General features: G+C 40.6%; 1 protein-coding gene across 1 annotated transcript in view; it reads right to left on the minus strand.

The window, feature by feature from the left end:
• Positions 1–389: 389 nt before the first annotated feature.
• fsip1 (fibrous sheath interacting protein 1) overlaps positions 390–16,070 on the minus strand; it is a 30,250-nt gene continuing 14,569 nt past the window's right edge. The window contains exons 8-9 of the mRNA XM_061696916.1: positions 8,383–8,535; positions 390–553 (exon numbers count right to left, since the gene is read on the minus strand). Of these exons, the coding sequence (XP_061552900.1) occupies positions 470–553; positions 8,383–8,535 (237 nt within the window). The 3' untranslated portion in view covers positions 390–469. The remainder of the gene's footprint in view (positions 554–8,382; positions 8,536–16,070) is intronic.

Below are 16,070 nucleotides of genomic sequence, written 5' to 3' on the forward strand. Positions count from 1 at the left end.
AAAATACTGAACCATTGAACAGTTTAGACAAGGCAAAATTAGGTTCACCTGTAAAGACTGGAGTGTATTTCAGGTTCATCCCTTTTTTTTTTTGGGTGTGTGATACTTTACAGCAGGTTAATACTCTTATTAACCGCTTGCTCATGCCGTAGACTTTTTAAAGTGGAGGATCTGCTATGAAAGCGTGACAGAAAACCTAAATGGAATGTTAGTTGTACGTAGCAGCTTCAAGCACATATTATATACAGCTGCTTATATACAACTGCTTATATTAAAAAAGACTGTAAATCATTCAAGTTTTTACGAGTTGAAATTGTATATTGTGACAATGAAATACAGTACACCTGACAATCTCGCTGCTACACATGCTTCCTACTCGACAAGTCAGGAAGCGTGACGTTAACGATGGCACGTGGTTTGACGGACATCTTGACAGCTGGGCCTCGCGTGGAGGAGGTCCATGTCTGTGTCAAGCTTCTTGCTCTGATTCTGTCAGCTCACAACCATCCAGCAGGCAAAGTAACTGCTCCTCACTGAGGCTCTCCGGTTCGCTCTGCACGCAGACACAAATATATACAATCTGTTGATACAGACTTTTACGAACACTCGGACACATACGTGAGCAGTCAAAGAATACATCTTACACGCCTGTTCTTGCTTATAACAAGAGTAGACACTAGGTACTTTCCATCTTATTTCAGCATCCTCCCTAAATGTGCTCCCTCGGCAGACATTCTTCACCGGGCATACGCTCAGCTTTTGACTAATCACCACAAACTGTTACTTGATCTTGGATGACCTGGCCTAGTTTATTTATCATAATAATGTATGGCAGTGAAGTGGATGTTCCTTTTTCTTAATCCAAGGAAAATACACTCCAATTGATGTAAGCCTTGTTAGCTGTTGGATTTATTGTAACTGAAAAATGTGACTCACACAAGTAGCCCTCTGGCTATGCATGTGAGTTTCCTTCAGGCCCGCCGCACACCGAGCGACTCGGTTGAACGTGACTGCACTGGACAATCGTGAACAAATTACGGTTGGCGACTCACACCTTGATTGACCTTTGCACACATACCAACTCACTGCAATGGAACATACTGTGACAACATTTTATACTGTACTATTTTATTTTTTAGTCTACCACAAACACGGCTTGATCGTCGAGGAAGATACGGCTTGCCTGGTGGCATGGTACTGGGCGAGAAATAAAGGAGAAAGTGTGGATGTTTGAGAGGCTGTTGGCAACGATGGTCCCATTCACAGACAAGCACCGCTTCACACACGCTTCCCTTTTTAGCCACGGGTACATATTGAATTTTAAAGACAGATAATTTTTATTTCAAAACACAATAAACTGTATCGGTACAGTTTGGCGGTGGTCGGCTGGATTTCACATCATTGCTTTGACACATCTCTCGAGCATTTCGGCGACAGAGACTCTCCACGCTTCACGTTTTAGCCATAGGTACATATGAAATTATAAATATACTGTAGTCAAGTATTATTGTAAAACAACGCATAAAGACTGCACGTGCCGTTATGGAACAGCAGCTGTCTGGCTCTCACTTCGTACCCGGAAATATAATTTTGTTGTGAAAGCTCATTCAATGAAACATGGCATTTTTAATTGGCCGTTACAACTGTGACGTTATGACGCCGTGCAAATTTTGAATCGCACCAAAAGTAGTTGCCCACGGTCGGCCACTAATGAATAGTAGTTGCAGAAACCCGCAGACTGCACAACAGTTCAGTCACTTTCGCTGTGTGACTGGCCTTAGCTTGTGTAGATACTTAGCTTGTCCATGTGTTAGGTATTTATTAGAGTAGTTAATTACTGTAGTTTGTGAGTCAGTCGATAAAGTTAGTTTGTTCATACTAATTTTGCTCATTAGTTAGTTGATATGTTAGAACTGGTAGTGTAGTGGTATATGCTGGTGCCTTTCATGTAGACGACATAAAGTATGTCTGATTTTCAGCCAGTGCCCCGCTATTGGTCAGAATCCTGGATTTTAAAAGAAAATGGGTGGGTTGAATCAGCATTCAGCATGAAAACTGTGCCTAAGTTAGTTCATAAGTTAGTTCGGTCCTTACTTGGTAAGTTGGTTAGTTATTTAGTTAGTAACTCAAATGGCGTGACACCTGTGCAGATGTTTTCCCCGCTTCCCTCCACCGCACCCCCACTGAGGCAAAAAAAATAAATAAAAAAATAAATCACATTCCTGTGTCTCATCCATCCCAACAAACTGCAGCTAATACTCTTCATCGATCATGTGCACACAGTCCACCCTGTGAAAAGTAGCACGTTTTCACTTTTTGAGAGACATCCCCCCCATAGGATCCTGCCCCGTCCTCCACAATTTAATGACAGCCTTCGGGTCATGGAGACTTGGTCCGTGTTAGTCATTTATGACCCCCTCAATTACCCAGACACTGTATATCATTTTCTCCACAGGCACGAGTCCACAGGCACCGGAGGACGCATTCCAGTCTCAATGCATCCTCCCAAGGGACTGCCACGTTTTTGTCCTTTGACACGCAAGGTGCGCTGTGGACTTGACCTTCAACACTCACTGTATATTTGTGCATGCATATAAACATGCTTATTTTCATTCTTTCCGGGAAGTATTTTATATTTAATACAGAGTAATGATGGTAAAAAGCACATCAGAGAGAAAAGAGTATTGTCATCTACCTAAGTGGTTAGTGCCCCATTTTATTAAAATAAAAAAAATCATAATTGATGTTTCAAGTTGTTATTGTTGACCCACTTGGAACGTAGGCCTGGCAACGATGACATTAATTGTCACACGGAGACATACAAAAGCATTGTTCAATTAGATATGTTAGTATGTTCACTCTCTGTGACGAGGGCACTAAAAGCATCCCAGTGACTGGGCATGAAATTCTTTTCAACATTGCCAGTTGTCCTGGCCAAGGAGAAGGACTCAAAGTTTAAGGAGCGGTTACATGAGACCATTTTAAATTGAAAAGGCTGCAGTTGGGGCTTTTCGTTTAGATCAGTGATTCCCAACCTTTTATTTTACATTGGAAAAATTTCACAGCGCACAAAGAAACAAAAATGGAACAAAAGTGGATAGACATTCACTTATGTACTTTTTGCCATCTAATAGACGAGCATTTCTTTGTTCTGGCTGTCACTATACATCGCATAGATAGACGAACAAAGATACATTATATGTTGTAAATAATACTTTTCTCACCAATTATGTGAAATTTGATAATTTGCCACAGCATACCTAAAGAACTCTCAAAGCACACTAATTATCATGTGCACTAATTATCATAATCATGTGGCACTAATGTGCCACATGATTATGATAATTAGTGCCACATGACACACTGGTTGGGGACTCCGGTTTCCTCCCACATCCCAAAAACATGCATTAATTGAAGACTCTAAATTGCCCGTAGGTGTGACTGTGAGTGCGAATGGTTGTTTGTTTGTATGTGCCCTGCGATTGGCTGGCAACCAGTTTAGGGTGTACCCCGCCTCCTGCCCGATGACAGCTGGGATAGGATCCAGCACGCCCGCGACCCTAGTGAGGAGAAGCGGCTCAGAAAATGGATGGATGGATGGACACACTGGTTGGGAATCCCTGGTTTAGATGACAGCAAATTTTTAGGGGATGTGTACACAACACTAAAAAAGTAAGCCTTTGTACATCCATTCCTCAACGGGGTGTGGGGGGGATTGAAAAAGTATAAATGTGTTCAAAAAATGTTTTTATATGCTTTCTAATATCAGTCTTTACCGATTGCAGGTGGGTCTAGATCGTATCCCTTGTGATGAACATTGTCCATGCGTGCGGATCTCATTTAGTTCCCATTTCTACGAGATGACTGTCATATAATGATCCAAGAACCAAGAATAAAAAAAACTCAAGAAGGATTCTTTTTTCACTGCTGTTATTTTAAAAGATGTTGTCCTCTTCTCCGTTTTCCTCTATACTATAGAGCCAGATAATCTTCCAAAAGCTTTTTCACCAGCTCTCAATCCAGGACTTTAAAGTATCTCTTACAAGATGAAGGTTCCAAAGAAAACACACTACATGTATGTACCTCCGGACAGCACCCTCTTTCCACTGGAATTATCGCTAAGACAGGAACAAATATGTTGAGTCTGAAAACTTCACGAGGAAACGGATGATCAGAGCAGCAGAAGATAACATTTAGTGGCCTTTGTCTCATAGCCACAATTCTCCAAGCATCCCAATAATGCTTCCCTTTGAACTTTTTCTCTACCACCTGCTTTCCAGAACCAGAACCAGCGGGCCCTGTGGTATTGTGTCCAGCTGCTAGACACAAACCATATGACCAGAGACTGTCTGGTTATTTGGCTCTCATGCATGAAGCATCAGAGAAACCCTTTTGTTTTCTGTTGACAAAGGAATAGATGGTGATGAAGCTATCCAGTATCACTTTGAAGCTATCCAGTATCACTTTAGTGGAGGTATGACAAAGGTGCAGTAGTTCAGCCCGCCAGCGAGCCACCCCACAAAAGGCTCAATTACTGTATCGCTCCTGTACACACATACAACGGCACAGGTTGGCTTTACACAAATTTTGAGCAGCTCGGCTTTCATGGTGTCAACTTAATAGTCAACACAGCCCTGTGGCCACTTGGACTGAATGCGCAGGGCAATATTCTAGCCATGTGCTCCTCTCTACACATGTGGAAATCCTTACAAAGGAAGGCCAACAATGCTTTCTTCATTGGCAAACACATGATATAATCAAAGATGGAAATATGTCAATTGTCAAGAAAATGTGATTGGTCTGGGGTACCTCATTTTTTTTCCATAATCCAGTTATTGTCAAGAGGCTCAGACGCCTCGTCCTCACTTCACCTCAGCACTTGAGCAATATTTCACCGCAGGAATGATCCTTTCATAAAAGTTGGTTTTCCAAGCGGGAGAAAGGCGGACATACTTCTGTTACTGGCTCTACATGTGCTGCGGTCCTTGCTTTCGTTCAAAACAGAGAATGATAGAATACCTTACAACCACTATAATCCACTGGGCCACCCCCCAGGACTTTTGCTGTGTCAGCAAAACAACTCTTGCACTTACTCGGTGCAATGAACCGTAATTCGTTCAATTTCAAAACATTTCTTTTCCCAAAAGATCAACTATGATTGAAATAACGAATTCTTGTTCTTCTTGTTGTCGACTTAATGTTGAGTTCGCCATATACTCCTGTGCAGCCATGACAGATGCGTATGTGCCATTCTTCGACATCATGTGTGCATTTCTAGATCAGATATAGTCTATGTTATTATTATATGAATACCTCTCTGAAAGTGTCAATCATAACTGAGTTTTATTATCTGTGTAGAGGCAGATTTTTAGATACAACACTTGTATTAAATCTCATTAGATTGTGCAGGTGTACTTAATGGTCTGACTGGTTGGTGTTCATTTAAACAAAACCATCAATCCATCCATTATCTGAGGCACTTATCCTCACTTGGGTCGCGGGAGTGCTGGAGCAGTTATCATCGGGCAGGAGGCGGGGTACACCCTGAACTGGTTGCCAGCCAATTACTATTATTAATCAGTTTATTTGAAAGGGGACAATCCAATTTCATAAAACACATGGTTAAAAAAGACAGAATTAGCCAGAAGGCTAGTTTTCATCTGTAGTCCCCTGGCCATGATGTAAAAAAGCAGTAAAATAGATCTACAATCGCAGGGCACATATAAACAAATAACCATTCGCACTTACATTCACACCTACGGGCAATTTAGAGTCTTCAATTAACCTACCATGCATGTTTTTGGGATGTGGGAGGAAACCGGAGTGCCCGAAGAAAACCCACGCAGGCACGGGGAGAACATGCAAACTCCACACAGGCGGGGTCGGGGGGTGGTGGGCCAGTGTTGGTTCTGTCTCGTGCAAATAAAATCCCAAGTGCAGCTTTCTTTACCAGGGCGACCGGGGACAGCACTTGGGTGTCGTGATAAAGCGAGGACAACTCAATGCTCCTCCGGGTCCAGACTGGAAACGCTCAAAAGCAAAGCCACCACTGACTAATTTAACTTCACCCAATTGTTTCCATAATATGTCCCCTTTGAGTGACTCATAAAAGCTGTATTTGTTTGTCCTTTTATCTTTCAATAATGCAGTACAGCTGGATGCTCTAGTAATTGTTCCCGACTTGTTTCCTCATTGTCTCATTTGATTGATGCACCTGCTTGAACAGTGAGGCCGAAATAGACGAGCACAAGCACTCTTCAGCGTCATAAGTAACCGATCATGAGGCATGTTTGAGGAACAAAAGGATTCATCCATCCATCCATTTTCTGAGCCGCTTCACCTCACTAGGGTTGCGGGCGTGCTGGAGCCTATCCCAGCTATCATCGGGCAGGAGGCGGGGTACACCCTGAACTGGTTGCCAGCCAATCGCAGGGCACATACAAACAAACAACCATTCGCACTCACATTCACACCTACAGGCAATTTAGAATCTCCAATTAATGCATGTTTTTGAGACGTGGGAGGAAACCGGAGTGCCCGGAGAAAACCCATGCAGGCACGGGGAGAACATGCAAACTCCACACAGGCGGGGCCGGGGATTGAACCCCGGTCCTCAGAACTGTGAGGCTGACGCTCTAACCAGTAATCCACAGTGCCGCCGCACTAAAGGATGATGTTGATTTATTTTGCACTTGCTGCACGGCTGTAAGATATGTATTTGTTTTGTTGTATGTTTGTTATTTTTCTTTTTCCACCCAATGTTCAAATTAAAGTAGTTGGAGTTCTGAGTGACAAAACCAAGAGGAAAAAAGGGGCCTCTTATTGCGGCGTGTTAAGTGGATGACACCCGCAGCAATTATTTTGGTTGTATCTATTAGAGTGGTATCCATTTGAGTAGAGGCATGGTAGCTATTAGAGTAGAGGCCATTATTTGAGGAAATTTGGTAAAGAAGTTGTTACTGTAATACACGCCTGTGAATATTCTTTTCCACACAAACTGAACTGAACTGATGAAGCCTGCTTGGACACCACACCAAATAAAACCTGAGCATTATTATCTTAATGAAACATAATTTTTTCTTAAAACACTGTTGTCATGACTCAATTAGATTGTGCAGGCCTAACTACCTTTGTAAGAAAACATGGACAAAACTTCCCAGAATCGTTATATAACAATAAAATAGTGATATATATTTCACAACATAACGATACGGTTTTGCAGAATTTTGGACTTCAGTAGAACTATGCATAAAACTTGCAACACACTTGAATACTTTTCACATATTACAAGATAATGAGGTTGAGTTATGGCTGTCATATTAATCAACTTTATAGCTGTAGTAGATTTAGTAGTAGATCCTCCCAACTCCAGAAATAAATCTTCTCAAACAAACAAGCCTAGATGCACTAAACTAAACAAAGTCAGCACTTTAATCATTAGCGGCGGTATATACAGCAGAGTGACACCCAGTTTAAATGCAAATATCGAAAGACAGCAGCAGTTAACAGAATGGTGGGAGAAAAAGAAAAATCTTAATGAAGCCAAAGGGGTTGCATGTCATGACGCCTTGATTGAAGTCAGGCTGTGACTGCTACATCAGCGTTTTTATTACCCCTTACATCTTTTATTTGCACATTAGTCATTCATACATCACGCCAGGGTTCGTCAGCATCAAACCATATGTTTGATTATGCAATAATATTGTTTTTCTTTTTTAATTATCATTTGAGCATGTTGAAGGTGACTACTCAAAGATGCTTTATGAAGTTCAAAAATCATAATATAGGAAGAAAACAGGTGATATGTTGTTGAAGACCAACAAAGTCAGATTTACCTTCCTGGAATACGTTTGGAGGCCTAAAGGTTTTTCACCTTTTGTTTTTAAAGCCTTCTTGTTTTGCTGTCTGTAACTACAGTCTTTGGCGAGAGAATGGCCCTTCTTTGGTAGTTGTAACTCTACTGAAGGCAGCTAAAAGCTGACGGAGCTCCAAATGGTTTCCAGGGAACACGGTGGAGCTCGGACATCATGTCTCAACTAAGAATGCCAGAAAGGCACAAAACACAATGTTGGACAAAAGGATGTCAGTGGCTCATCCTTGTCTTTGGATGCTTGACCTAAGCAAACTTAAGAAATGTAACGACTGAGCTTGCTGAAAAATGATACAAAGAGAAAAGAGAAGCAGTGGGTTTGTAGTGACACAAATGCTGCACTGTTTATTATCATCCTCACTGAATATGAACTTTGTGCTTGTAATAATTTGTCATGTATGTGCATGAGATAAACAAAGAAGGGGGTTCTAATTAGAAACACAGGTGGTGTGTTGATGAAGTGCATTTTTGTGTTGTGAGTGTGTGAGAAAATATGGCTGCTGCCAACTCACTGTCATCTCCTGGTCCTGCACCAGAAGGTCCAGCTGCCGTTGGATCTCCAGGAGCTGCATCTCCTGCATCCTCCTCTCCTTGATCTCCTGCAGGACCTTCTCTCCTGGCTGAGGGTCCCCATCATGCCTCGGGCCAATGTCCGAGGCACGGTCCTGATAGACAACAGACACACGAGTGATTGTCACGCAGAGCCAACGGGTCGGCAAGCATGCGGACGTACTTGGGCGCTGTCCTAGAATCACACTCCCAGCTGATGGCTCCCACATTTGGGAGCCGATCCATGTAGCAGTTCATCATCATTAATTTGAGTTGAAAGATTCAAATTGCTTCAAGACTTGCGACATGCTCATTGCTGTGGCTCGCCACTGCTTACCAAAAAAATCACATCAGGTACTCAAACAAGAAGCATACCTCAGCCACAAGCTCACATAAATCACACGTGTTCTTAGTTGACGACGTCAAGCTGCAAGGAACACTGTGGAAATGGCGAATAGGACACTTTTTACTCACAGGGGCCTTTCTGCAGACATCTTAAAAATAACAAACCTATTGAATGAATTGTGACAAATATATATCACTATAGAATTAACCGTTCTCTAAGGGTAAGGCTGTCAAGCTTTCATAACCAACCTGGGCTTCCACTGTCTACACTCCTTTTGAGAAGTATCAGCCACTCCTTTGAGAAGTACTATTTTCTGACAAAGGAAATTTCAGACAGAAGCAGGCAGAAGGGTGTGCAGCATGGTTTTGAAGGTTTACGTCCACCATATCAAACTGAAACCAGGAAATAATGTGAAACAAATAAAGATGGAGAATAACCCATAAAGATCGTAGAAATCAAATTATTTGACAATCATGACAGAGGACAATATTAAGTAGCACTGGTTGCAAGTTCCAAGGATGGTAACTAGACGTCCTTCTAGTAGCACAATGTTAGCATTTTGAAATAACAAATAAGATGTACCTGTTGATTTCTCGAAGGATTCACCTGACTGTGTGGAAAATTGCAGCTTTATCCTGAATTTGCCTTTATCTGGATTTCTGTTGGGTTTTAGAAATGGAACGAAAAGAAAAAAGAAAACTTTTCCCTTTGGATAAGATGTGTTGTTTGCGCAGGTACCCCAAGCACATCATTTACCATATTATTATTTTTAATAGCACTGTACATATCCCAAACAATTACTAAATCTAGAAGAATTTGGCTTGAGAGGGAGCGTCGAAGGTTGGAATGTCGCTGAGGATCAAAGCAATAAAGATACTGGAATTGATTGCTTAGAGGGAGAATTATGTAGCAAAAGCCACTAAATATTGACTCAAAAAGAATTGGGGATTGGAAAAAAAAAACTAAGGAATACACTGATGTCCGGTGACAAGAAGAGAACACGCCTCACTGGAGAATGTTAGCAAGGAGTTGGAAGGAAAGCTTTTAAGTGGATTTATTCCATGTGGGACAAACACAATGGAGTACTGACAGGAAGCTCTACCAGTGGCGTGCAAGGACGATTTTGGGTAGGCATTAATATAGAAGTCCTCCAGTCCTTATTGAAGTATTTATGGGTCAAGTTAGAAAATGGAGACAAGTCAACAAGTAACTTACGGTTGGATGATTGTTTGGACCTCTAAAACTATATATACAATAAAAGCAATGACTGGGTCAAAAATGACAGGGTCAAAGAAGAAGCTGTCAACCACAGGGTTGTTTTGGAGTGTCAATTGGTTGAATTTCAGATTCAGTTTTTTTTTTTTTTTTAGTCTGGCACACACATCCTATGAAGCTAAAATGTATGGATATTTGATGAAATGCAAACATCTCAATAAGACGCTGCATACAGCTAAATAATCATTGAAATAAAGACAGACAGATCTTTGAGCACTTGTGAACATTAACAGAGTTAAGTTTAGTTTGAACGGGAGACTGAAAATTATTACCCTGTAATATGACTGCAAGACTAAATACATTCGTACAATATGGGGAAGCAGGGTGGGAGGAACATCCTACCAGTCGAACTTAAGTAAATGTGAAACTATATACTGAGGCCTGACTTATCTCTCTTCGCCTCATCTCTGTCGGTGGAACTAATGACAGCTTCTATCTAAGGCCTATTTACTTCACTGGAGTTATCGTCTTCATCAAGACTGTAAAATCCGGCACCAAATTCAGCTCAGACCCCTGTAATGAAAATATAGTGTTCCCACTATATTAAAAAAAAAAAAAAAAAAAAAAAATCTAAAGTTAAGTCTGTTTTACCACAATACGCGCACCACTAAATACCATCCATCAATCCATTTTCTGAGCCGCTTATCCTCACAAGGGTCGCGGGAGTGCTGGAACCTATCCCAGCTATCATCGGGCAGGAGGCGGGGTACACCCAGAACTGGTTGCCAGCCAATTGCACGGCACATACAAACAAACAACCATTCACACTCACATTCACACCGAGGGGCAATTTACAGACTTCAACTGACCTACCATGCATGTTTTTGGGATCTGGGAGGAAACCGGAGTGCCCAGAGAAAACCCATGCAGGCACAGGGAGAACATGCAAACTTTTGAACCCCGGTCCTCAGAACTGTGAGGCAGACGCTCTAACCTTTCGGTCACAGTGCTGCCCCACTAAATACTTGTTTCTAAAAAAAATTTAAATAAAATAAAAAATCAATCAATCAAAATTTGATTTGGAAATGACAGTGGACCCACTCGAACTCATGAACTTTGGCTGCAACACGGACATTGGTTAAACAACAGATAGTTCTGGCATGTGTGCGACTTTGTATTTTGACTTATTATTTCTATATAAATATATATACTGCTACAGTATAAGTTCAATTTGGTTCAAATTAGTGTCATACAATGCAAAAGAGGTGATGTATTGTATTTCCACAAACAGTGGCCTAATGCTCTTATAGAAGACGTGCCTCAAGTAGTCGCAGGTTGTGTGGTCCACTTGGACAAATAAATGCCTCTCCCCAAAAGACATTGGGACTTTAGACACCACCCAAAGGTTAACAAAATATCAACTGGTCATCAGTCTATCACAGGGCACAAGAGCCATTTTTGCCATAAAGATTTAATCATTTACTATAGAAAGTGCGAAGATTATGCAAAAAGAACAAATGACTGTGACAATATGACAGCCGCAGATGCAGTCATGCAGAACAGAGAGGTCACAGGATGGTGTGTGCTTGGACGTGGTGAGGAACAATCTCCAGACTCTGACCTAATTGTGGGACTTTTTGGAAATAGTAATAGGACAGACCTCTGTACAACCCCATCAAAACAACAAAATGATGGAATATCTTCTGAAAGAATGTTTTTCATGCCTGCAGTCACGTTCCCTGGACTTGTCAAGATGCATTGAGGCTGCTCTGGAAGCACATGGTGGTCCACCACTTACTGACACATGTTGTTTTCCTTACATTTGTCACTCGTTCGTACATTGACACCGGGATTTATTTTAAATCTCTCTGGTCTTTAGCCTGTTTGTTGCTTTGTTCTGTAAGAAATAATAAACACATGTTTACATTCCTTGTCAAGGCACTGGCAAATCTGAATAGATTATTCTGTGTAGTTGTTCCGGCTAAATGTAGTAATGATTCACATGTTGGAGCGAATATCAGTTTTTGACCTTAACAAACTCCAGAGGCTGTTACCATACGTCACAGCATTTGTTCTTCTTTAAGAAGCTTCTTGACATGCTTCTCCGGTAATCACACCACCAACACGATCTGGGTCACTGGACTTTTGGGAGGTTTGAAAAATATGTCAAACACTATTACATTTTTCAACAAAAGTATGTCACACTATTGAAGAAATGTCAGATAAATGTCTCAGGGTTTGGGCTGCTGAGCCCCATAAATTGATTTAAATTGCCCTATTGGAAGAAGAAAATTTTAGAGGCTCCAAATAGTCCTCAACTGCAAAATCCATGTCAGGAAAAACAGAACGGGATAAGCCGTCTGAGAATATGTAGTCACGTTACCACAAAACTCATTTTACTTCCCCATAATATGAGGGAACAAAGACGGCTTGCCAACCATTATGAAGCATGAGCAAATAAACAGTCAGCGTGCTACTTGAATCCTTTTCAGAAGATTAAGCAAACATTTTTCACACTCATGACCAATTTTAGCAACATGTTCCACACAGGAGTTGTCACTGTGACAACTGGATAAAAAGATGCAGTGGCTAAATGATGATGTACTGTATCAAAAGACAAAACACCCGCCCGGAATTGAAATCCCTTCTTGGAGCAACAATTGAGCTCACCAGCTATCTCCTGGATTCTTGGATGTATACAGACCTGGCATCAAAATAAATGTTCCTCTGGAAAATGGTAGTTATTTTTTTTTAATAATCCTACTAAAACAGAAACACACAAAACATTAACACATGCACTCGGCAGTTCTCAAATGCCCCATTTTCATTTGACCTATATTTCTTTTGCGTCAATCATTAGCTCGATTTTAAAGTGACACTGTGGTCTAATTTGGGCCTCTTCTTCTGTGGTACACGCTTGCCAAAAACAACTGTTGCATTCAAAACAAGAGTGGAGAATACGCTTGGGACAACTCACTATTTAGGTTAGGTGCTTTTAGGCATGAGGTGTTTAAAGGTGGTTCTGTCGAGACAAAAGGGCGAGATGACCCTGTTTTCACATATGAAATAATCATTGTAGTCAATATGAAACATTTGTATAATGCTCAGTCTTGTTATGTGAGTCATGATTTTGGACCACACGTTATGATTGAAATATCTGTCTTTGGCACATTAGGGATAAGGTGAGTTTCTCTTTCTTGCTTATTTCTAGTTCATATTCTAAAACAGTGCAGCAATTATAATGTTCCTCTATGCAAATAATCTTGTATTGTGTAACTCAGCGTAAAGACTGGAAAACTGCGAGCAATTAGGTTAGCTTTGAGTATGTAGCTCAGCATCAAGACATGAAAACTGTTAGCAGTTAGCTTAGCTTTAATGGCTTAAACCAGGACTCATGTGACCACATGGTTAGGACACCTAAGTTCATAAAACCTTGTTACTTTATGATATTACAGAGTTTTGCAGTGGGAAGAATTACCAATTCACTTCACCCATAACCGTCCACCAGCACGCTTTGGTCTCTCAAAAAATTTGTCATTAGGTTAATTATGAATTAACATAAAAGAGGCATCACGGTCCCCGGGCATGACGCAATGCTGCCCACTACTCAGGGATGGGTTAAATGCAGAAACAACATTTCTCTGTACATGTGCAATTTTACCATTGACTTCATCCTTTCAACAAATGGTCAGTCAACCAGGAAACAGAATGAGAGCGAATCTGTGAATCTACTTTTTTTCTGTGCTTGCTCGACATCTAATGAATCACAAATGATGTTGTTTGTGTGATTTAAAACGTTGTTGGAAGAAGAATTGGACATAAAACAAAACAAAAAACACATCAGGCAGTAAAAAAGAGTAATGTAGTTTTCTTGGTATGAAATCTACTTTTACCAATTTTTCATATGCAAGCACAACTGATCAGTCCGGCTACCACTTTTGTAACCCAGGAAGAGTGTACAATTCCAAAGATGGTGACATTCAAACTTTCTATCGCAAGGCTTACAATAAGTTATAGTACTACCGTAATTGCTTAGACTCCACATATTAGTACCACTTATTGAAAATATTCTCTGGAATGGAGCATGTTGCCTTTGGCTAAGCGTAACAAGTTTCTGTTCCAGCTTGGCTGAGTCACTCAACCATGGCTAGTGTTGTTAAGAACAGTATGCTCTATCGATGCGCCTCTACTTTTTCTGGTTGCCTGCAGATGGTGCAGTCAAGACTTTGCATGTGCCACGTGGACCCAGGCCACCATCCAAGGCTTGTCCACATGCCTTGGCTTGCCACAAGCACACCCTGTGAGAGCTGTTCGGAAGCTATGGCTGAGACTCTTGACTGCGCTCTCACGTTCTCGTTACTCTTCTCACAGACATCTTTGCAGGCTTGACCTGCATCTGCCAAGTACTGAGGTGCTGGGACGCAGCTGTGTGCTATATAATGTGAATAGATTAGCAAGAAAACGCTCAATCAAGTATAAAATCTTCTCAATGCTGCATAATGTGTCTTGGAAAAGGACAAGGCCGAACTCATATCAGCGTAGTTGTTTTACTTCCCTTTCCCAGTAATTTAGACCTCATCCATCCAAAGCGCTTTTCTAATTTGCCACAAATATCTTCATATCCAGACTACCCTTACTTGTAGATGATTGCTGATAGCTAAATATTCCTGAAGTGTTAGGAGCTATTCATTTGTGGGTCATCTGGACTGGGGTGATCCAGAGAAATCCCTTTGGAAAATATTCAAACCTTGTGATGTATCCTACATGCACAAATTGCGCTAACATCACATGGGCTGTTTTCATTATTTCCTAAAGAATGCAAAGGATATTGACAGGTATGATCCTTTAGTTAGTTTTGATTTGGACTTTTTCTGGTGGACAAACTCGCATTTGTGATCCCTCAAGGCCCCCCATTAATTTTTTGGGTCGCAGGAAATCTTCCCTGGGTCGCTTAATACTTTTGCAGAATTTCTTCCAGTATTTGAGGATTTATGTCGGCATTGGATGAAGATGATTGCACATCAAGGATTTTTTTGTTGTTCCGCCAAGACTGAACACTCATAAGTCTGCAAGAATCTACTGCCAGCAACAAGACATGGATGCCTGGTTGTGGAGAATACAGCACTGAAATATTCTATAACCTACAAATAGTATCAGTGTACATAATGTAGTTAAACTGTCTCTTTTACATTAAACTATGAGTTTGCTTTACATTAAATTAAAAAAATAAACAATGGAACCTCAGAAGTTTGAACAACTCTGAGGGACTGCAGTTTGGAATTTGATCAACATTTCTGGGAAAAATATTTGCCACTAAAGTCACACAAAACTTCAAAGTTGTCATGTATGTCGTCAAGCGTGACTTCAGCATAATTCAGGAGCAGGTTTAGCAAGAATCCAAGTCTCAAAGGATTACTTTTGACCTATTTATTTATTTTTTGGGCAACACTCATTCCAAAAGAAAGAGTAGCCGCTACAAGGTATTAAGAGAAGACAGAACAAAGTTAACGCAGTGTTGCACTTGTTTTTAACCTTTACAGTGGTTACATTCTTTTTACACATTTACTCTACAGACTCTTGTTTTACCTTCTGAGTCCACCTTGTAATTCATCAGAGGCAATAAAACTGATTGCTTTCACGGTTTGATGAAGAACCGTCTCTTATTTTTACACTTGTATGACATTTTAAAAAGTTACAATATAATTTTTTAATCACTAATAATAGTTTAGACCACTTTTTTCCATTTCCATGCTTTCCTACAGGAAAATTGGTTTAAATTGGGAGTAGTCTACAATAGATTGTGTTTGATGTTAAGAGTTTCCACTGAATTAGGTCTCAATTATAAAATCTTATTTAAAATGATGAAACAAATATCAAAGTCTCTAGAACTCATTTAAGCATACTATACTAAATGATTGGTTTACCAGTTAAAAATGATGTAGCAATTGTAGTATACAGAGAACCCCCACCTATTCGCAGTCCCCCCTTTCCATATTTACAATATTCACTTTCTTTTTCTTGCACAACCTATCCTCATCTATTTGCTGAAAAATTCCCGTATTCTAAATTTTTGGGCTCTTGCTGTAACAC

Source organism: Phycodurus eques, chromosome 14, assembly GCF_024500275.1.
Source record: "Phycodurus eques isolate BA_2022a chromosome 14, UOR_Pequ_1.1, whole genome shotgun sequence".
Taxonomy (NCBI): Eukaryota; Metazoa; Chordata; class Actinopteri; order Syngnathiformes; family Syngnathidae; genus Phycodurus; species Phycodurus eques.